General features: G+C 45.5%; 1 protein-coding gene across 5 annotated transcripts in view; it reads right to left on the reverse strand.

Moving 5' to 3' along the window:
* The window catches only part of LOC135904930 (mediator of RNA polymerase II transcription subunit 12-like protein), a 210,016-nt gene that overhangs the window by 68,761 nt on the left and 118,407 nt on the right, over window positions 1-22,848 (reverse strand). For all 5 annotated transcript variants that reach the window (XR_010565259.2, XR_011511295.1, XM_065435944.2 and 2 more), the window contains exons 32-36: window positions 17,956-18,137; window positions 17,492-17,612; window positions 13,109-13,270; window positions 11,151-11,546; window positions 1,533-1,658 (exon numbers count right to left, since the gene is read on the reverse strand). Coding sequence is in view for 3 of the 5 variants with exons in the window: in XM_065435944.2 (XP_065292016.2) it covers window positions 1,533-1,658; window positions 11,151-11,546; window positions 13,109-13,270; window positions 17,492-17,612; window positions 17,956-18,137 (987 nt within the window). In the remaining 2 variants the exon portion in view is untranslated. The remainder of the gene's footprint in view (window positions 1-1,532; window positions 1,659-11,150; window positions 11,547-13,108; window positions 13,271-17,491; window positions 17,613-17,955; window positions 18,138-22,848) is intronic.

Below are 22,848 nucleotides of genomic sequence, written 5' to 3' on the forward strand. Positions count from 1 at the left end.
ATCTGCTGTGTGTGGCCTCCGAGATGGCAGCAGCATGCTGTGTAGCATGGTCTACCACAGACACCACATGGTGCCGCAACAAGACTTTTTGAAGCCATGACACAACTTTTGGCTGGGGCTTTGCCCTCTTGCCTTCTCTGCTGTGTAGCTTTCAGCATGCTAGTGGAGATGAAAGGAAGGAGAGAGAAAGCAGGGTATCAGTATAACTCCACCGCAGTTGAAAGATTTGAAAAACTATGTGGCATGATATTCGTGAGACAACATCCTTTAACAGTGAGGCCATTCTAAAATTAGTTAGAAAGGCATTTCAGGGCCCCTTTAGCAAAGCAGAAATTCATATGTCGTGGAATCCATGTTCCATAAACATTTTGGCCAACTGTACAAGTCGTGCATCACATTGTGCAGAGACTCATATGCAGTAGAGCCTCGTTAATTCTGATTTCACGAGACCGAAGAAAATGTTCAAGTTAACCAATGTCGAATTATCGGGGGTATCAAGAAAACAATGAACAAATTGTTTGTTTCGGCCTCAACACCTTCACCTTGTTTGTGACATAGTGCATGCAGTCATTGCACCTAGTCAAAACAAAACGATTGTTTGCTGCAACCACTGCAGAAGAAGCCACAGTAGCTATCGACATAATCATGGACCAGAATGGTGACTATGCAGTTCTGAAGGCACGCAGCCGACATGTAAACCAAATCAAAGCTAAACTACTGTTTGCTGCAGGCACTGAGGAAGAAACTATAGTCGCTATCGACACGATTGTGGATGGCGACTACGCAGTTATGAAGGCACACGGCCAATGCAAGAATAAAGGCTATAAAGGCAGAAATAGGCACAAAGTGTTCCAGCATTCCTGTCATTCACGTATGATTTCCACTGATGACTACGGTGTGGACTCCACTGCTTTGTCTCGGTTAAATGCTAGCACCGTTTTTCCTCTTTTGCAGCACACATTTGCGGAACTCCGCACTCGCCAAGTTACAAGTGTTGACCCAACTAACAGACGTGCAGCCAAATATGTCCATATTTATCAGAGTTTGATTGCATTAAATAATGCATACGCCTGCCGGGACCAGAGCATGAGTCCGAATTATTGGATTTTCTGAATTAACGAGGGTTGAATCAACAAGGTTTTACTGTAATGGACTGCACAAATTCCCAAGTTGAAGAGGTTCACAACATGACAGCACCTCAGGAAGGGTGAAGGCGGTATGCAGACATGAAGAAGAATCGTAAGGAGCACCAGACCTTCCTGATCCATGCATACATGTTCTTTTTGAGAAGCATTTGTTGCTGCATTCTTGACTCGTCAGGAACTACACATACAGCTTATTGCAAAAAAATAACGGCCAGTTGGCCACTGTTGGCAATGGGCAACTGGCCTTTAATTTCTTGTCATGGAGTATACACCGCAGCTGAAAATCAAACCCACAACCTTGCACTCAGTAGCAGAAGTGCATTCACCACTGAGCCAAGAGAGCAGGCCCAATCTGTGCTACGTAGAAGGTGAGAGTGGAAGACATACCTGCCCTGCAAGGCCCTTGGCTTTGCGAGGCCGCCTCTGGGCCTTGGGTTTCTTGGCACCTCCACGTGGTGAGGGTGCACTGTGTATTTCATGCAATGCTCGCTTGGGGTCTTCTAGCAGCTGCATCTGGTGAGAAAATAAAAAATCGAGACAAGAAACAGAACATTAGGATGGTGCTGATTAACAGTCCCAACCTTGATATAACAAACATGGATAAAATAAATTATTGAATATAACGAAGTACTGTATCTACTCCAATCACCTTTTTCCACATACACCTATTTTCCAAGAAACCCGGCCTGATAATTGCTTGCACGTTACAAATGGATATGAAACCAAAACCTCGTTCCCAGCATCAGCAGCAGCCTACTGTCAGAGCCGTCAGGCGCAGCATCATTGCCATAACAAAATGGCGACAGAGCACATTTTTGTGAAGGTTGCTATTGGTTAATTTTGTGTTTGATCACAACCTAGAGCAGTATTCTTGGCTATAACTTTTGGGAGATTTTGCATGACTCAGCACCAAATGTGTCAGTGTAATCAGCTGCCAGCATTTCTGGTGCTGTGCCAAGCTCGCTTTATGCGCACAGTGCCAGAAGCACTGTAAGACACATACTTCGACAAGTCCAATGAAGAGCCTCACAAAAGTAATAGCAGTATCTCTAAAATTGATCGCTCGAGAATACTGCCCCTGTGTGATTGATATCTAGGCCAATAAAGCGCAAAAGGCAACGACAATTCACCACTTTCATTATGAAAGCTCATTAAAAAAATCCCTCCTGTGAATGTAGATTCAGCCCATCTCGTTTTTTTTATCACAAATGTGAAGAGCAAGCTATATTTCTCTTTTATGAATCGGCGGCCTATCACATTCAGGTGAACTTTTATTTTCTAACTTTATGCCTGCGGAAATTAGGTGCATGCTAGATTTGGGGTGTGCTATTATGTAGTAAATACGGTAAACCTAAAATTTGATTGGCCATGCTTTATTTTAATGAGTATTCTACTGTTATAATGAAACCGAAAATGCAGAATTTGAAACAGTAACAGCTAACGTAGTAGTTCTGCGGAAACCCGCAAGGTGGAGAGAAGTAATGAATAAAGGGAAAATGAGACATCCACCTGTTCGTAGCGATTGCTACAAAGGAACCCATACGGGTTCCTCGAAAGACCTCATAGTTGAAGAAAAATTCGTCCTGGTCCGGGACTCGAACCCGGGACCACCGCCTTTCCGGGGCAGCCGCTCTACCATCTGAGCTAACCAGGCGGCTAGCAGATGGCAGGGCGAAGTCGAATTTGTCGACAACACGAAGCAAAGGCAAGAGTTTGACGTAGTAGTTCTGCGGAAACCCGCAAGGTGGAGAGAAGTAATGAAAAAAGGGAAAATGAGACATCCACCTGTTCGTAGCGATTGCTACAAAGGAACCCATACGGGTTCCTCGAAAGTTCCTCGTGTTGCTTCGTGTTGTCGACAAATTCGACTTCGCCCTGCCATCTGCTAGCCGCCTGGTTAGCTCAGATGGTAGAGCGGCTGCCCCGGAAAGGCGGTGGTCCCGGGTTCGAGTCCCGGACCAGGACGAATTTTTCTTTCGAGGAACCCGTATGGGTTCCTTTGTAGCAATCGCTACGAACAGGTGGATGTCTCATTTTCCCTTTATTCATTCATTCAGTAACAGCTAACCAAAGCAAATATTTGTTTGCTCACAACTAAAGATATATATAGTCAACATCCACTTTTTCAGACTCCCTAAAGGTCACCAAAACATCATAAAAATCCTAGCACTCCAAAAAAATTAATGTGTGCCTTTTACTACCCTAAGGGCTCAAATCGCCACAAGCACATCCGAAATAGGTCTGAAGGGTTGCCAGTGCACTAGTTAGGTTCAATGGTGCTCACACTGTGACAGGAGATGGCGAGTGCACACGTGCATAACTAACGAATACATAAAGTGGCCCCACGACAGTGGCTTTTTACAGCGAAGCTGTATATGGCTAGGGTTCCATGAATTTTTGTTCTCCGTGAACAAAACCTATCATCATCCATAGCTCATACCCCAAGCAAAAAATGCAACAGCTCAGAGCCCCATAAGGCAGAGGCTACAAGCACTTAGCAAAGTGAAGCGAACAGTGCTTAAATTCTTTCTAATCACCCACACAATATACAGAACAGCATGTCAAAAACTGTCATCATCAATGGCTCATACTCCTGTGAACATTGGCTCGGACCACTGTGAACAATGGCTCAAACCCCTGTAAGTAAGTACTCATAGTCCCGTAAGGTTCATGGCTACTCACTTTGCATGAATTAGCTGCAATGACACTACCCCTGTTGTTGTTGGTGATTTCAATAAGGATGTGTCGGTAACGAATAGGGAGCGATTTACGCGTTCCGTGTTGCAGACATATCCCTTGCGATCCAGCCCAATCGACCACCCAGTGGCGTATGTGCATCGATTTGACATCAAAGAATGTGATTGCAGTTGCAAGTGAAATAATGACCACCAATCAAAACGATAAATGAGTTCATAACTTTGTTCAAAATTATGTGTCACTTCCATGCCGTGTCCTAAACAGCTTCGATGGTCAACCAACTTCACAGAGTGGAATGGCTTATGATTTTTACTCTTAATGTGCTTCACTGCAATACATCACGTAAGCTCAGTTCACCGCAAACACTACTATGTTGCAGCAAAGCTGACTTTTGGGAGCCAGCATTACGTAATGCTTGATTTGTCACGTGCTTTCCGCGCTTCGAAGTCGTCGGAAAAGATGAGAAAGATGGAGTTGGTGCCATTGCTGTTAGTGGCAAATTCTTTCAATGAAAAACACAGCACCGGACAACAGAAAGCTTCGTAGCAACTGTCTAAGCAGGCGGGCCTACCTTAGCCGCAGTTGTGACTACAACTGCCATCAGATCAGCTTGCAAGAGTACTTGTTCAAGGCTGTGAGATAATCAAAATGACAGCAGCAGTGGCTTCATTTAATGCCGTTTTGGACCTGCAGTCAACGCAAAAAGTCTGAAAAATCGGACAGTGAAGGTTTTCAGACATTATACATTGGCTCTACGGGGTAGGTGACGTTGCCGCAAAGGCGTCCGAATTATCAGGCATGTCCAAAAAATCAATCGTAGAATATATTTTGATAACAAATATGCCAAATACTCAGCAAGAGCAACTTGAAATAACACATTCTGGATGCGCATGCGCATTTTGGAATGGCTTGGTTTGGCTGGCTTGCACAGGGCAATCACATCTGATCCCGTTCGTCCTGTAGTTGCACATTAAGGACAGTGCCAAGTGCATTTTAACAAGGTGGAATAGTCCACGCACTACACATCATCACAGGATACATTCACCTATGTGCCCTCTCCCCCTAAGCGTGCATGTCTCCTCATCTGCCCTTGCCATGGTTGCACATGGCTGTCCATACAAAGGGCATGTGCCGTATCTTGGAGGTAATCTGCAACAAGTGCGAGCTGAGATGGTTAGTGTCTTGATGCTGTAGGGGTAGAGGGACGGACTTCGGGATGGAAACCAAAACTTGGGAGGATTTATTTACATATTATATACAGGGAGGTGAGCGACAAGTAACATTCGTACAGTCATTACGGGCCGGCAGCAACTCGGACGCTGCGGCCCGCGGCAAGAAGTTCGAGAGAGGTGAATCTGGTGATCAGGGAATGTCCCAGAATGCTCAGGTCTCTCTGGTAGGCTTCTTATAAACCCTTCGAGCACTGTAAGTCACGTCATGTTTGACCAATGGAAGAGTCCGCTCCGATGACGCCACTTTCAGCCAATGGTAGGCGCCCGTGTCGCGGTGTCACACCTGGCGGCTCTCTGCGGTCTTGCCTTGCAGACTGGCAATGCACTTCTAACGAGGAGAAGGGGAGGGCTCCTCATGCTCCATTGTCGGATGCCCACCTGCTAATCCCGGCGGCGCACGAACTTGTTGGCACGTGAACTTGTTGCCTTAAACTTGTTTGCTCGGCCGCTCCTCTGGAATGCGCTTTCCTGCTTCTGCATTCCTCAATTAGCTGTGCTGCAATCCGATGTGGTCTGGGGAACTCGAAGTAATCGCAGGAAACAGCTCCATATCTAACAATGCACATTGTGTTCCCGCACGTCTAGTGTTGGCAGTCGCATAATCCCAAGTTTCCCAGGCACAGTGCAAAGCCCTCACTCGTGTCATGACAGGAAGTGTTCATGGTCATCAAGCGAGATCTTTTCATGTTTGCTTGAGCTGATGCTGGTATTGATAAAACATCATGCTGGTAAAATGACAAACCTTACTTCATGTAGTTGTCTCTTTGCTATCACCATCAATTCTTTGCCTTACTGGCGAAACTGCAACTTTTTTTTTTCTGAGGCCGAATATTTGTATTTTCCACACCCTTTTTAATTTTTGACCCCGAACTGATAACAGTTGCAGGCACTAAGTGTGGTTAGCCATGGCGTCCAAGATTTATTGTGCTGCAGAACTCAACACACACAAATCCTGGACGCTGTGAGCCACAACAATGCATTGCTCCCGGCACAATCTGCACTGCATGCACTGGCACTCATAACCATACTGTTATAGCTCAACGTCCTTGCAATATATTTACAGGTGCTTATTGACAAGATACTATCTACCAGGAATGTTCTGGGAATTTGTAAAATTATTTTTACTGCTGACAGTTGAAAACATCGAATTAATGAAATTCACAATTCCCACAGTTTGTTGCTTCAAGTACAACTTTTCTGTATCGAGATTTGGAAGTATAACAAATGAGTTTGACTTGCACACTCACCAGGAGTGGCTTGCACAAAGCATTTTACACACATTACCAGTGATTAAAAACTTAAAAGCTTTGTGCAAGTGACACTGAGCTACGACAGCGAATGTTGGCAAAGGACAAAGCTTTGCACAAGTGTCTATGCTTGACAACTCATCACCCCTTTAATAATAATATTTAGGGTTTTACGTGCCAAAACCACTTTCTGATTATGAGGCACGCCGTAGTGGAGGACTCCGGAAATTTTGACCACCTGGGGTTCTTTAACGTGCACCTAAATCTAAGTACACGGGTGTTTTCGCATTTCGCCCCCATCGAAATGCGGCCGCCGTGGCCGGGATTCGATTCCGCGACCTCGTGCTCAGCAGCCCAACACCATAGCCACTGAGCAACCACAGCGGCATCACCCCTTTCACAAAGCTTTTTAACAGCAGGTAAATTCGCCTATAGGCAGAAAGCATCATGCAAGCTGCCCTAGAAAAATGTTAAGACTCCACTACCTTTGGGATCAGCCCGCATTCCCGAGTCCTTTCCTGATAGCAGTTAATACTATGGAGAAGCTGCTGTGCAACATTGTACCAACTTCATAATTGGCCCAGAAAAGACAGATTTTTTTATTTCTTTACCAAAGTACAAATCCCATTGTCACTTTAACACAGGCCGCATGACATAGACACGTATATTATACAACACTTAGTCACAGATGACATTTTAACTCGTGTTTCTCGCACTTATGTCCATCGACTACCTATGTAAAACCCAACAATCGACATATCGTAAACTCGTGATGAATAGCCACACTAAAAATCATGTCGTCACCATCATGTGATCGCTTTCAACATCTGGCTGTTGTCACACATGCTCACATCACACACATAACTGTTCACCTTAGACAAACACGAAGCACCTGGTATAACGCTTAGCAGAACCACAAACGATGCTGGATACCTGCCAGCTACCTTCAAAATGCTTCCATGACATCGATTTCTACAGTGTGTGGGGATCTGCTCTTCTTCTTCTTCTTCTTCTTCTTTTTTTTTAACAGTGCATCACTAAGGCACCCAATCATGCGATGAGTACCAGCACCGTACCTCGTAATCAAACAAATGAGCACAGCGAAGATGAGGGCAAACGCGAAAAACATGAAAAGACAGCAAGATGTGGAGAAGTGGAGAAGTGGAGGAGGAGGGTACAGCAGAACCATGAGGCAGAGAACGGAGGAAGAGGGTATGGTGAAAACGTGAGAAGAAAAAGTGTAGCGCAGTGCAGGATGGGCTGTGGCGACAATAGCTACAAGATGGTGCCAGAGTAGCGCGTGTCGTTAGGGTGCCTCAATGCACTTACTCACCTCCACTTCGTTTGCGGGGCATGTACATCAAGGCATTCTATGCGTCATCTGTTCACCAAAGCACTGCGTGAGCAGAGGTCTGTCTGTGACAGCTGCTGTGAATCATACCCAAGCGTCAGCCATGCGCTGCCTCCCGCGATCTCCCCATTAGTGAGGCAGTCATGCCACACTCGCTCCATTTGGAACGTGCCGCACGAGACAGATTGTCCAAGCTAGCCAACCTATTGCGCGATGAAAACAAGTACAGTCAAACCGCAGTATATAGAACACGGATGTATATTAAATGCTTTCTATATCACCTGGAAAATCGCATGCATTCTTAATTTTAATTTTGAACGGGGTTGGATGTAAAATGAATATATCAAGCTTCGCCATGCCAGACCATGTGCGCTCTGTGGCAGTGAGCTTTCCTTCAACACCCTGAAAACTAGCAGTGGCGCAATGGGTGTTCCCGACTGCTGCACACTATAGCTGCACACATCGATCGCACCGAGGGCACTATTTGAACGTAGCGGCATACACACATGGCGGCTTGGCTAGTCCGACAACATCGCACATCGCACTTGCAACACTGACTCCTTCTCGGCGCCGCGCTCTGTGCCTGCTGCACCTCGCAAGAACTGGCGGCTTGCATCTGCAAAGACGTGCGACAGTGCACGCTCACGGGCTCACTCATAGATGCCTTGGCAGATGCCACTTAATACTTTGTTAATGACAGTGTTTCAATATTCTTCTATTGACGGACGTGGAGGTCGAAAACGTAGCAGCCAAACGAAAACGCTGCCGAAGCTGATCCCGCAAGCGCTGATGTTGCCCCGCTCCCAACTTCAACTGAGGCTGTAGCTGCTTTGGCCCTCCTATGCCACTACGGTGGCACAAGAAAGGGCACCGGCCTATCGCTTATGCATCTTTTAGACTATGTTGAGGACTCTGTGTTTAAGCATGTGGCTGCCAATAAGCAGCAGGCTGCACTAGTGCAGCACTTTCAGCCAAATAAATAAATACTTTGTGTGAAGCTTCAAGTATTTACTGTGCCACGATTGGGGCGTGATTGGGGATCGTTGTTTGGAGCATGCAATTGGCCTCTGCTAATTGCGTGCAGTGCAACCAACCACGCACTCCCGGCCGATGAAGTGAGCACGGCCTAGGCCAATTGTGTGTCGCACAACCGAATGCGCACCCCGATCAACGATCCCCGATCGCGCCCTTCATTCATTGATTTATTTGCAGAAGCTTTTGACACGTCTTTTAGAGGATTTTATATATCGAATTTTGACTATATAGAACTATTTCGCGATCATCGCACTGTTCAATATATCGAGGTTCGACTGTATAGAGCTGCCCTCAAGTTTCGCATTAGGGAGCATGATAACCATCGGTGAATTTTTTCTTTGTTTATACTGAGCACAAGCAGCAGAGCTCCCTGCCAAGTTGGCAAGCACCTCACTTCATTTGTTTTGGCGCAAAAGGAACACCAAGTGCGCCGTGAACAGGCTGCCCCAGCTGATGCAGGAATCGCACACACAGAGCCAAATGCCATAACTCATAGAAGGGCGCTGCGTTGGCCGGGGCTGCCTCTGTTGGTAGAGTACAAAATTCATCCAAATCGACAGGACCAGTTGAAACGATAACGCAATGCAGATCGAGAGAAAGGCAACAAAAGCAGCATGTAATAGAGAAAGTGCTAAACCATGTGAAATGATTAGGCCAATAGGTGCTAGGAGGTTCATAGATCTGCATAGATCATGTTCAAAATGTGGACACAAACCTAACATCGCTTCAACAGCCGCCAATCTAACCCGTATGCGTGATCTTGGGACCAATCACTCATGAGTCACCCGTATGAATATTAACAGCAAGCATTCTACAACGGCTTGTGGCAAGTTACAGCAGCCAGAGGTGAATTCTCGTCACAACCTAGGCCATTAGGTCTAATCAGTGCTGCTTTTTAGGACGTCGGGAACTGAAGTTACAGTTTGGTGTCACATAAATGCAGATCTATTCGCAGCAGCCATGCAACACTCTGAAAGCCAACTAACCCCCTTACAAATGAAAGCAAGAGTAGAGGGCAACAAAGTTGCACATGGCTGCCATCTTTGTGACGCATCCTACGGCAGCCTACGTCGTTTCAGATGCTGTTCGTAGACACACATCGGCCTCCTTTTGTAGCGTTAAGCAACCTGCCACAAACTAGGTTTGGATTTACACAGGTGGGCGTGAATGTGTCAGGTGACACATGCGCTGACCACCCAAATGCATACATTTGGGCAGACATGCGTACGGACAAGGAGAACTGATGGAGGGGAAGTGCCTTGCGCAAATTAGCCACTGCCCTTCTGATTTAACAATCTTTGACAGGTGGCAAATGATGCTGGACCTGACAGAAAAAGCGCCTGCTGTTTACTGTCAGTGCCGACTGCAGTTATCCTGCACAGCACCAACTGACAACATTCTATTGATAACAAATATTTTCTAGACATTCATATACTAGAACTAAACTGTAATCAGTGCAGGCATATTAATTTGGAGTTCTTTTTAATAAGCGTACATTGTATGGCAGGTAGATCTTGATTTCTGTGTACCCAATTTACTGATAGTTTGCTATATTCATGTTATACAATGCTAGGAGACTCCCTATCACATGCAGCGCCAAACTTTTCTTGCCTAAGATTTGCAAGCATGAAACTTTGTGGTAAATTTTCTGATATTTGATTCTATATTTGGCTGGTTTGTCCCGATTCAATTCTATATGCAATTCAAAATCTACTATTCTTTATTGGCACAATCCTTTTTTGTCACGAATCACAAGCAAAGTAACGAGACCTTTGTTGCAGACAATTTCTGTGGGACCCCTTGTATCACATTTTCAGTGTTATTGGCTGATGAAGATAAGACTTGGCCATGGATTGCTTTTTACTGAAACATGACCCTGTCAAAGCATCCCCACACCATTTCAACGTGCAGCTTCTCCATACTGCCTCATCAGTACAAGCTAGCTGTGTAATGTTCCATGTTTTAGCAGGCATTTCCCCCTGAAATTTAAATATTAAATCTCTGTTCAGAAATTGTGGAAGAACTTGTGTAGCTATGGCCAAATATACCGAGCCAATAAGCAGTACACTACTAGGCTTAACCTTTATACTATTGGATGTACATGGTTGGTGTCAAATGTTCATGAATCACAGGATCTGAGAACACATGGAATTTCCTAGCACTTTGTGAGAGTAGTCAGTAAAACCATACAATGCAACGTTGTCGGCATATATACTAGTACAGGCTGTAAATAATTATACCAGAGCGCATGCCCAGGTTGCACAAATATTCCTCTTTTTCTCACATTCTGTGGTCCATAAACTTTTCATGCCAATTGGATAGAAAACCAAATATCAATCTTTACACTTATTCCTTGAACAAAGAAAACACATAATGCAATAAATATCCTGGCTGAAGAAAGGCCAGCGCGTTTTATGAACAAGTGCCCTGCTGTCCGCTGTACCTGCAGATGCTTGTCAGGAGGCTGGCCAATGTGAGGTGGAGCCAGGTGAGGCACAAGGTGGTGGGGAGGGGCCAAGTGTGGGGGTGGGACCAAGTGTGGGGGAGGACCTAGGTGAGGCCCCCCCACTCCAGCAGTCGGTGGAGCTGCCGGGAGGGGAGCAGGGGGCTCCAAAAGTTCCTCAGGAGGCAGGGGTGGCTGTTCGAGGAAATAGGAAGCCGGTTTAGCCAGGGCCGAGTGTGTGTGCCATAAAAGACTGCCCCGGGGCATCTCCTCCAGACGAGGCTTGCGTTCCATGCGCACTGCCCCGAACCACATCCACGACAATGGGGCTGGATTTCGCTGACCTTCCAGCAAGTCCCAGGGACTCACACACTGTTTTTCAGCCACTTGAAGACCCTGGGTGCAACAAGCAAGAAAGGCAAGTTAAATAGCGAAAGCAAGGAGCAGCAAACATTCACATTGAACACAAACTGTTCATGCTCTATAGCTATAAATATTCACATTGAACACAGTTCAAGGTGCTTATCTACAACTTATTTTCCAGCATTATGGTAAACAGCACTACTACCGTATTCACTCGCATAATGATCCCACTTTTCTGTCAAAAAAATTGATGCAAATTCAGGGGTGTGATCATTATGTGGGTTAAATTTCCCACGAAAAGAAACCTTTTTTTTGTTGTTTTTCCATCCCGCATTTGCTGCGGGAAGCAGGTGGCTGCCGCTGTCAGTGCAGGACACCAAAATAAAATTGCCGCCGGTGGAGCAAGCTAAATTCGCCGAACGTGATTATTTTTCTTCTCATGAGTGCATTCCGTGCATTGAAACAGTTTCTTCTGTATCAGTGATGAATAATATCGTTGATATCGGCAAGTCTGTGACAATAACGTAGCCATGTCCACTATGAGGGGACAGAAACACAGATGGGCGCGCTTAGCTGCCAGTGGCATAGAAACGCATGGCGGGCATGCTGCGGAAACTGCGGCATTTGACTAACACGGCACATTTCCGCTAAGGGTGGGCGAATATCTTAGCTGCATTAGAAGCATCAGCGTATGAATAGGGTACACGTCTAACATATCAGTGTAAACGTGGCCACTATCGTTGCCGCTCACGATTTGTTGCGTGCCCACGAGTGCAGACGAGAAGAATCGACAAGAGAAGTTGTTGTTAACTAAAACCATTATGAAGCCTACAAATAATAAAGCCGAGGCAAGTTTGGTTGCAGCTTTTCTTTTTTTTTTTTTTCGTGGAAGTGCGGAAAGTGATGAAGGGAATGAAATGGGGCACCTGCTTAAGAATGTTGGGTGCATGCAGACTGCTTAGTATGCCTTCAAGAGTCATTCGCGTAGCATTCGACAGATGGTAAGCACGATCATCATTAGCTAGACTTGGCACACGACATATTGCTGCGACAAGTTCAGGGTGCGATCATTACACAGGAAAGAAAAAAAACAGGATTTCGACGACAAAATTCAGGGGTGCAATCATCACGTGGGTGCAATCATTATGTGAGTAAATACGGTACTTTACATTCCATAAGCTCAAACCTTGTATGCAAACACTCGTAACATGCAGTTATAGCAGCTTGTCACAAAATAAAATCATTATTGCAGCAGGCTAACTGCCATGTTCAAAGAGGCTAATTGCACCATGACATTCAAAGAAAGCTTTGCTTATAGGGTTGTGATAAAGACTAGCCAGAAATCAGCAACATTTTGTTTACTTATTATTATCATTTTTTCATTTGTGCAAGCAGCACTTATCAAGCATTTGGGTGGAGGCCTATAGTAAAAAAAAGCATGTCAGCAATTCTTGTACTACCAGCAACAGCAATCTCTTAAATGGAAGCTCTGCAGTCACCCCCAGATATACCCCACATAGAGCTTTATTTATGCAGCAAACAGCAGCTCTCTCATCTATTCAAGTACAATGTGACAGAGGCAAAGCATTGCGCACCTGCTTCTTGTCTATAGAGTCAAAACCAGCGATCTTGTTTCCTTTGGTGTCAATGAGGCTTCCCATCGGCTCACAGGCGATCACCTCACACTGCTGCTTGGTGAGAGGCAACAGCTGGTGCACCATTTTCATGGATTCTGTGTCCATGTCCGACACCTCTTTCTGCAATGCAAGAAAAGCCACCACTATACTAACCGATCCGCACAGAAAAATGTAGACAAGTTGGGCCTTGCATTGCAAAAGAGTGCTTGGTGATTAAACGAGTGCTGAAAGTACAGTGAAATCTCAATATAACGAACCTCAGGAGACCGCAGCAAATTGTTTGTTATTCTGAAAGGTCATTATAGTGAAAGCCCCAAAATTAACCATTTCACCCACCAACCAATCAGCTGTCACCGTGTAGTCAATCCCCGAAAACATCGCTGTTGGCTCTTAGCCCTTGCTGTTGCTATATTCCTAAGATTCCATTGCCACATACCACTGTAATACCTTATATGGAGTGGCACATGCAAAAGAGATGCTGATACAAAAAAAAAATAACACTGACAAAGAGGAAGCTCCATGTCACCTATAAAGCGCACTGCTTCTTTTTGTTTGTTAGTTATCCACATTACTTGCCATGCGCACTACAACTGTCTCACTTGAGGTAGATACTTCAACTATTCCAAAACGCAAGCATGTGAAAAAGACACTGTCCGGAAAATGCAACCATGTAGCATCCTCGCGAGCACAGGGGTTACATTCCTCTGCAAGTGTAGCTGATAAGACTGCAGAAAAAAGTACGAAAGAAGAGGCGTGTGCAGAGAGAAGGAAGAGACACTCATCCATTGGTAGGCAACACTTGTCTGGGCAGAGCATGCACTTGCAAAACCAGTGTTTTTTTTTTTCTTTTTCCTCCTGTGCCCTCTCAGATTTTCCAAACACATGCATCGCGGGATCCGCTTTCTGCGCCTTGTTGTCTGCTAGCTTACTGTTCCGCCTTCCATAAAGGATACATGGAAATCTAAGAATCCCCAGCTGTCAGAACATTAGTTCATAGTGCCGAGGCATCAACACAACAAGCATATTGAATAATGATCATTATTCTGAAAAGTTCAGCATTCTGAAGTTTGTAGTATTGAAATATTTTTACATTCAAACTACAAGCAGTCAGCAAGAGATTTCTGAAAAGTTCGTCAATGTGGTGTTCATAGTAACGAGGTTTCACTGTAGTGAGAACTAAAGAAAGTGCAAAACAGCCACAAGAATTCACAATGGCGCGAATAACCTCAAAATTGTTAATTAAAGGCAGGTACGACAGTATAGGGAGACACTAGTTCAATCAGATTATTGCTTTTTAAAACATGTTTGTTATTATTTGCTTTGGAAGGGTTGTTTATTCACCAAGAAGAAAACTAAACTTCTCCTTTTTGAATTTTGCAGCCATGCAGCAGCCACCAAACCAGTGGTTTATGTTGCGGTTTCGGCAGTAGTTACACGAACTGAGTGTTGCATAAAAAAATGCCAGATATACATCACTCTTCGAGCTAAACATGACTTCTTCATGCTTGGATTCCGCGCAAACATGGCTATTCACAGTGTAGGCTGCGTAATGCAACCCCTGGGTGAATCTACCTTTTTTGTGGAGGATAAATCAGAAGTATTTCAGAGTGTCTACCAAGTTGATGTTTCCAAATTTCCTGAGTGACACAGAACTTCTTTTTATGTCTAGACGGGCTGACACCATGTTGCCCTATGGTGTCACTCTCTAGTAAGCATGCTAACATATAAAAATAACGACTTAATCGAGTTTGAATAGTAAGGAGTAGTGTTTATTTTACTCAAGAAGAAAAGAGAAGGGAGATGCACAGCGAAAGAAATATATTCAAAAAAGGTAAAACCAATTGTCGAACGTTCCTAAATACAAATAAAAAGGAGATCCATACAGAAACAAATAGTTTGGAAGATGAGCTACTTCTATAAACTGATAGCAAGCTCGCTGGTGTCAGACCTGAACTTTGTCACAAGTGAGATTCTCTCTCAACAGCTGGTAATCACAACTGTCCTGACATACTCTCAGCCTGTGCACAACGCCTCAGAGTTGCATTACAATGCTTCAAAGAGTTTATTTCGGTTTGTATTAGGGACACCTGCATCTCGGCATCAGCCAACACATTGTTTTTCGAGCTCACGCTCCTTCAAAGAAGCAGCGACACGCTTCCTTTCGTGTTCATTCCTCAATGCGTTGGTCCTTTCTGTTCTCGTCCTCCTTCCCCCACGCGTTCACCCCATGGATCATTTGAAGCATGCTCTTGGTCAGCTGTACAGTCATTGTCCAATTTTTCGGGCTCCCTAGAGTCCAAAAAAACGTCAGAAAAATTGGGCAGTCCAAAAAAATGAATGCATGTCTTTTAATGCCCTTAAGGGCTAAACTCGATCCAAAAAAGCTCTGAAGGCCTGCCAGTATACTTATTAGGCATATCAGATCTCGCACTGCGAGGTGCACGCTTGTATAATGAAGGAATACATACTGTTTCTCGTGACAATTGTCTCTTCCCACGCTTGTTACGCTTCACCGCAATACTTTCGCGTATGCTTCACCGCGTAACGTTGCTGTAATGAGGCAAAGCTGACTTTCGGGAACCGGCATTATGCAACGCGTTGTGCTATCCGAGCTTCGAAGCCAATCACAAAGATTACAAAGGCGGAGTCGATGCCGTTGCTGACAGTGGATAATTCTTTCAATGAAAAAACACAGCACAAAACAACAAGAAGCTTAATAACGAATGTAGAAGCAGCTACACCTAGCGTTGCTGCGGTGGTGGCTACGGCTGCCAGCGGATGTGCATGCAATTGCGCCGGTTCAAGGTGGCGAGGTAATCAAAATGGCGGCGGTGGTGGCTTTGATTAATGCTGTTTTGGACCTGCGGTCTCGCCAGAAAGTCTGGAAAATTGGACGGCAAAGGGCTCTTGCATCAGAAATTTCAGACGTTCTTATACATAGTTCTCGGAGGGCGCGCGCGCATTTGACTGTAGTTGCCAGGGGAAGGACTAGGTGGCGCAAGTGTGGTAGCGACAGAGGAAGGAAGATGCAAGTGGTGCGAAGAGTGTGTGTTGCATGTGGTGTGGGCAGATGGACAGCATGTGGATGACATGGGGAAAGAGTCGCAAAGTGCGGTAATAAAAAAAGTTTTTGCCCTCAACATGTCGATTTGTCATCATTTGTAACAGCTGTATTTCAAGCCTCTTTTATGCAAATAAGTACAGTCACCGATCGATTTTTCTTACAAGGGGACGCAGAATTGTCAGAATCATCAGGCAATATAAAAAAAGCAAATTTGAATGAGAAAACAATTTATTTTGATGAATTTTGGAGTCGGCACCGAATGATACGGTTTCATGCCACATCGACAATATTTTTACATCAGCGGTACGATTTAAGTGAAGCCAGCACACTTTTGTGTGAACTCTGTCCCCGCAGCTGATAGCGTCGCCCGCACTGAGGCGACGCTATCATGAAAAGTGCCGGCAGCGGTGAGCCAATGCTTTGTCTGACTCTCGCTTCAACAATTCACCGAAACTCGAGATTACGCAACCTCCAATACTACACGCGCAGGAAGACAGCTAACATGATGCCACACTGTCTCAGCACGCCCACTCTTTGCACACACGGTAGATTACCTCTAAAGCAGGGTGCGTGGCTGCATATGCACTCAGCCACACTTACAGCGATGTGCAGCCATGGCAAAGACACACACCAGAAATAGTGAAGCGCCAACTTATACACCCCCCACCCCACCGCCCGTTGCACATGTTTGATCACATTACCGCGAGTGAGCTCCCCTCCTCCTCTTTCCCTCTGCTCATGCTGGAAGGTGGCACTCTCACCCTCCCACACTTTCAATCGCACCTAAAGCACAAAGTGTGTGGGCCATGATAGGATCTTATCGCACTTGGACTTTATACAGAACATGATGCGGCTCCACTTTGGCTGTCACTCTTGTCAAACCACACGCGATCTGAAGGTGCACGTGCAAGCAGCCGCTTGTTATTCAATCATTAGACCATCTGCGCATGCAGAAGCTTCTAGTTATTGTCTCGACATTCTTTGCGGTAGAAGTGAAATTTCATTATATTGAAATCGCATACAAACACACTTTGTTATATTGAGGTTCTAAGTTCTACGGACAAGAGATTATGAAAAGTTATACTTTGTTATATCGAGAATTTCGTTATATTTAAGTTCGTTATACCAAGGTTTAACTGTATATGCAAATGAAAAATCAATATCATCGGTCCCTATAAGACAATTGTAAACACACTCATAAAGATTGGGCATGTTACGATAAAATTGTAGCTGTCAGGTATAAGCTGACAACACAAGATAAAGACGACTGCAAGTACCTTCATCTTCTTTACAAGGTTGAGATACTGCTTGCGTGTCTCTTCTCCGGACACACTGTCAGCATTCTGGGTCGTGTGGATGAGTGCTGCCAACATGTCAAGGACAGTAGTGAAGAGTTCGCTGTGGAAAGATGAAAAAAGACGTCCTGATATTTTTTTTTTTTTTCAAAGTGTAAACAGGAGACTGCTCATGATGATCGTAACAAGTACCACAGTGACGGTAATGAAGCATTTATTCAGACTTTGTGATGGAGGAGCTTTTAGAAAATACCTGGCCCAGTAAACACACTCTAATCTGCATATCACAGGAGTGAAGACTTTGCTGCTGCCATTTGTGTTGCTATGGTAGCCTACTAGGGCAGCCTGCTAATACAAAATGTTCACTATATTCAGAATCAAAGACCACTGTTTCTAAAGTTTCACCATTAACAAAAACTCTTATAGAGGTCAGGCATAGAACTCACAAGTTGCAGTGCAGGTCGACGACCCCATGGCTGATAAGCTGCACAAGCAGCAGGGCCCAGTCAGTGGTGAAGCTTGTGTTGCGTTGAATCATGTCGAACATTCCACCCACAAGGCTTAGCCTCAGTAGCAGTGCCTCGTGCAATAGCAAACGACTCTTCAAGTCCTCTGCTATGGGTTTCTCCTGCATATGCCAAACAATTTCCTAAGCCCAGAGCAACTTATGAGACAAACACTAGTAAAGGGTATCCTTAGCCCAAGGCATATAGGACACAAAGCAAGTGACGGGGACTGACTCTTGGGCAATTTTCATTGCATTTTCAATGTTTAAATACTTCGGGTATAGAAGAGTAATTTCACCTAAATCCTCCAGAAGTTAGGAGCACCAGTGGCGCAACAGGGAGCCCTCACCTCAAAGAACCATAAGAGCTCGAGCCATGCATTCAATATAATTCAGCAACGCACAGGTTTGAACTAGTTTGTACTCCATTGACACAGTGTAGTGCGCAAAAGTAACAAAGGATAGGGGATGAACAAATGGGACGAGCACTAACTTCAACTGACTTGATCGGTCACATGTGCACATATATATTGAAACACAAAGGAAACGGAGAAAAAGCACATAAGAACGAAAAAAAAAGAACAAGAATAGACAAACTAATGAAAACAAGATTTCTCTAAGCCGAAATCAAGAACAAAAGAGAGTTGCAGTTTGGCTTTCATTTTCTCTTTAGGTAATCAACCTCTATCAACGAAGTTAACAAAAAAAAAGGTTTTCGTACATTACGTTAAACTAATTTAACGTTCTTCTTTAATGCCGCTTGAACATGCACCAAAAGCATGGTATACAATCGATCCTAGATATACTGAACTCGGATATATTGAATTATTGTCTATATCAAGCAGTAGTAAAATCTTATGCAAAAGATTAGCGATGTGCTGCGCATACAGTCAACAAACAATTTTCCAGACACCTGATTTTTCAGACATGTCTGATAATTTGGATGCCTTCACGGCACTGCCACGTACCCCATAGAGTCAATGAATAAGAACATCTGAAATTTAGGACACAAAAACCCTTCACCATCCGATTTTCTAGACTTTTCGCCATGACTGCAGGTCCGAAATGGCGTTATCGAAGCCACCACTGCCGCCATTTTGATTACCCCACCACCTCGAATAGACGCTCTCGCACGCAGATGCACTGGCAGTCACCGCAGCAACGATATGTCTACCTGCTTCGACTTTCGCTACCAAGTTTCTTGTTGTTCGGGGCCATGTTTTTCACTGAAAGAATTTGCCACTGTCATCAATGGCACTGACTCTGCCGTTGTAATCCTCGCCAATGCCTTCGCAGCACGGAAAGCATGGCACATTGCATAATGCCCGTTTCTAAACGTCAGCTTCGCCTCAATACCGCGGTGTTATGCGGTGAAGCATACGTAAAGTATTGCGGTGAAGCATACTAAGAGTGGGGAGGTGCAATTATCACGGGACACAGTATGTATTTCTTAACTGTACACGCGTGCAGCTGTCATCTCCTGCCACACTACGAGCACTGATAAGCCTAATAAGTGTACCGGCATGCCTTCAGGGCTATTTTGGACGTGCCTGTGGCGATCTGAGCCCTTGGAGGCAGTAAAGACACGCACTCATTTTTTCAGACTGCCCGATTTTTCGGACATATTCACAGCCCCTATGGGGTCCAAAAAATCGGAAGTTGGCTATATCATCAAACTTCTGTTCACAGCTGTATTTAATATATCAAATGCTAGGCCACGCCCCATCCCTGCAAGCGCACTTCTTCTGTTGGAGACGCAATCACTTCTTGCACCATCGTAAAGGTTTAATGCCGATAACATTGAAATGGCACTGTTTTGGCAGATGCTGTCAAAGAAGAGATTGAGTCCGATGACCAGTACATGCCATGGAGGAAAAATGAGCAGGGTGCTTTCCCAGTTTTGCTCGCTGCGCGTATGGATGGCTTGTGCAAACCATGGCCATTCATTACAACAAGAGCAGATTATCACTTTGCTTCAAGAACACAAAAGACCTCCAGGTACAATACACATTCCACAAGAAAGCGCGGATGACATTTGATCTTTAGAGTGGCTCCGGGGATAGGATGTCGAACTGGAGATTCTGTGCTGCTGGGTTTGTCTTCCTGCAGACAAAGGCTTTCCACGAACGGCAGTCTAGGACCCGCGTACTGCCGAAATGAATCGGACCACAACTTCGACTAGTATGGATCTTTACACTGCAGTTTGAATTTAACAAAACCACCAAACGCCACATCCGCACTTTGTGGAAAGACCCTCCCCGAGACCCTAATGCATGTGTTTAGTGCTGGCAGACATGAACGGAGGGGCTGGAGGTGAACAGCCAATAACGAAGGGAGGTACTGGCTGCGATACGTCGGAGTGCTGAGCAGCACACAAACAGACATGCACATACATTTTAGAGCGCTCTTAGGCACCCGTTCCAGCGTTGAGTGTCGGCGTGCTTTGGTGTCATACCTCGTCACAGAGCGAACGGGCAAACAAAAGATGAAAGCGAATGCAAAGCACAGCAGCAGATGAAAGAAGAGAGCGCAACGAGAAAAAGTGGAGGAGGAGGCTACAGTGAAAGCATGAGGTGGAAATGGGGGGAGGTGCAGAGAGGAAATGGCTTGCACACGCACAGAATTGCCGGCGGCCACAACATCCGCAGCCACATGGGCGACCTCATCTGCGCTGCTTCTGAGGGGAGCCACAACAGCGTGAGGTGGGGAAGGCTATGCTCGTATGCGGCATCAGCTGCTGAAGTCACTTCGCAGTACCAGCATGTCTGACGGGGATCACTACTCCTGCAAGGGTTGATGGTGAACAGCTAGAAGTATAGCTCAATGTGACGCTCCCTTCGGTTTTGTCACCGCTGGCACTGGTGGCATGATTTCCCCGCGACAAAGGGCCGCTCTTGTCGTTCATGAAATAAAAGTGTGAGGAGAAAAGCATACTGCCACGCAAGGCGTGCTGTGCAGCGATGATGGCTACGACATGGCGCTAGAGTAGCGCGCATCATCTGTATGGAAACAAAGCGCTGCATGAGCGGAGGTCTGTCTGCAGCAGCCGCTGTGAATCGTGCCTATGTGTCACCCACACGCTGCCTCTCACTATCTCCCAATTAGTGAGGCAGTCACACCACACTTCGCTCCATTTGCAATGTGCCACATGAGACAGATTGTCAGTGCCAGCTATGCTACTCGCAGCATTCCCTTCCTAATATAAACCATGTCCCTATATAATCATAATATAAAATATTGACATGCCAAATGAAAACATGTATAGCGCTGTGCTCAAATTTAGCGTTAGGGAGTATCGTAATTGTAGGTGAATCTTTTAGGGCGGTCAAGAAGCAAAGACGACTAATTCCAACAAGAAGTTGGTTCCATAACCCAACATAACATTTCGTCTAGCTCGTTGCACACGTACCGTATTTACACGATTGTAAGTCGACCACTTTTTTTAAATTTGAAAATCTGGGGGTCGACTAACAATCGAAACCAAAACATGGCACCGCCAAAAAAGCAAAGACCAACGGGAGCTACAACGTAGTTACAATTTTATGTTTGCTCTGTGGCCCTACCCGTAGCTTTTCGCTGTCCCAGATGTTTGTTCGCTTTTCGGAAGGGTTTTTCAAGATTTTTGAGAGTTTTACGGTGCACACAACACTCATGAGGGGGTGTCGATAGTTGATGGAAGCGGCGCTGTTCCATTCGCGGTGGCACCCTCAGAACGGCGGCGCTTGCCCGGAGCATCGGTAGTTCATGGAAGAGCAGGCACCGCTCGCGGGTTTCTCTTTGCCTGTAACGCTTAGCTTTCTTTATAGTTTGACGAAAGGCACTAGTTTGACACGTTCCACTTGACTGCCAGCTACGTGCTACTTCTATGCTTTCTCAGTTGTCATGAGTACTCCAGGCCCACCAATCATTCGGCACTCGTTCACAGCAGCGTTCAAGAGGGCTGCCATCCTTTACGCCGGAGAAACAAATCACTGCGCAGCAGGCCGCAAGTTCAATGTTTCTGAACGGGTGGTGCGAGTAGCGACTGCAGCGAAATTTTCACCTGTGATGGCAAGTGAGGAATTTTCTACGTGCCGAAGTCTGGACGCTTTCCGGAGCTGTAGGCTAAGCTTGCGGCGTGCATCGCTGAAATGCGCGATCGGTCCCTGCCAGTCAGGTGTGAAACAGTCATGAAACAAGCCCAGATCTTCACCTTTTAAGGACCTGCTCCATCATGAGTACAACGAGTGGCTGGCGGCAGACCGCAAAATTACACCAACCAGACCTGTCAAAAGAGCCTCCCTGACGGCTGCGTGTGGTTGGGTGTATTCGGCGTGGGCTGCTGTTCCACAAGATGTTGCGATGCGGTCGTTTGCCAAATGTGAAATTTCGCGGGACGATGACGCGCTGTGGGACCATAACAACGATGACGATGGCAGCACTAGTGACGATGAGTAGTCCAGTGACCATGGCAGCTACTAATAAATTTTCGTTATCGAATGCGCCTTTGGGTATGGTCTCCTTTTTTTTTTTTTCCTCCTGTCACGGGATATGGGGGGTCGACTTACAATCGTGTAAATATGGTATGACGATCAGCTATTTAAATGGTGTATTGTAACAGACATGCGGCCAAGCACATTCAAGCATGATTTGCTGTACAAGTGCGCTAATGGCAGCACAGCGCATATTCATACAGGCTAGTTTGCTTCCGGTGTGTGTCGATTTCTACTTTATATGGATGAAAAATGCAGAACAAGCCCTCCAACGCACATGCAGCTGTCTTGTGTCCAGACGATGCGGGCTTTTAGGGATAGTGCTGAGAAGACCATTCCGCAGCACGAGCAATTTGCAACAT

The sequence above is a fragment of the Dermacentor albipictus genome, chromosome 1 (assembly GCF_038994185.2).
Source record: "Dermacentor albipictus isolate Rhodes 1998 colony chromosome 1, USDA_Dalb.pri_finalv2, whole genome shotgun sequence".
Classification (NCBI taxonomy): Eukaryota; Metazoa; Arthropoda; class Arachnida; order Ixodida; family Ixodidae; genus Dermacentor; species Dermacentor albipictus.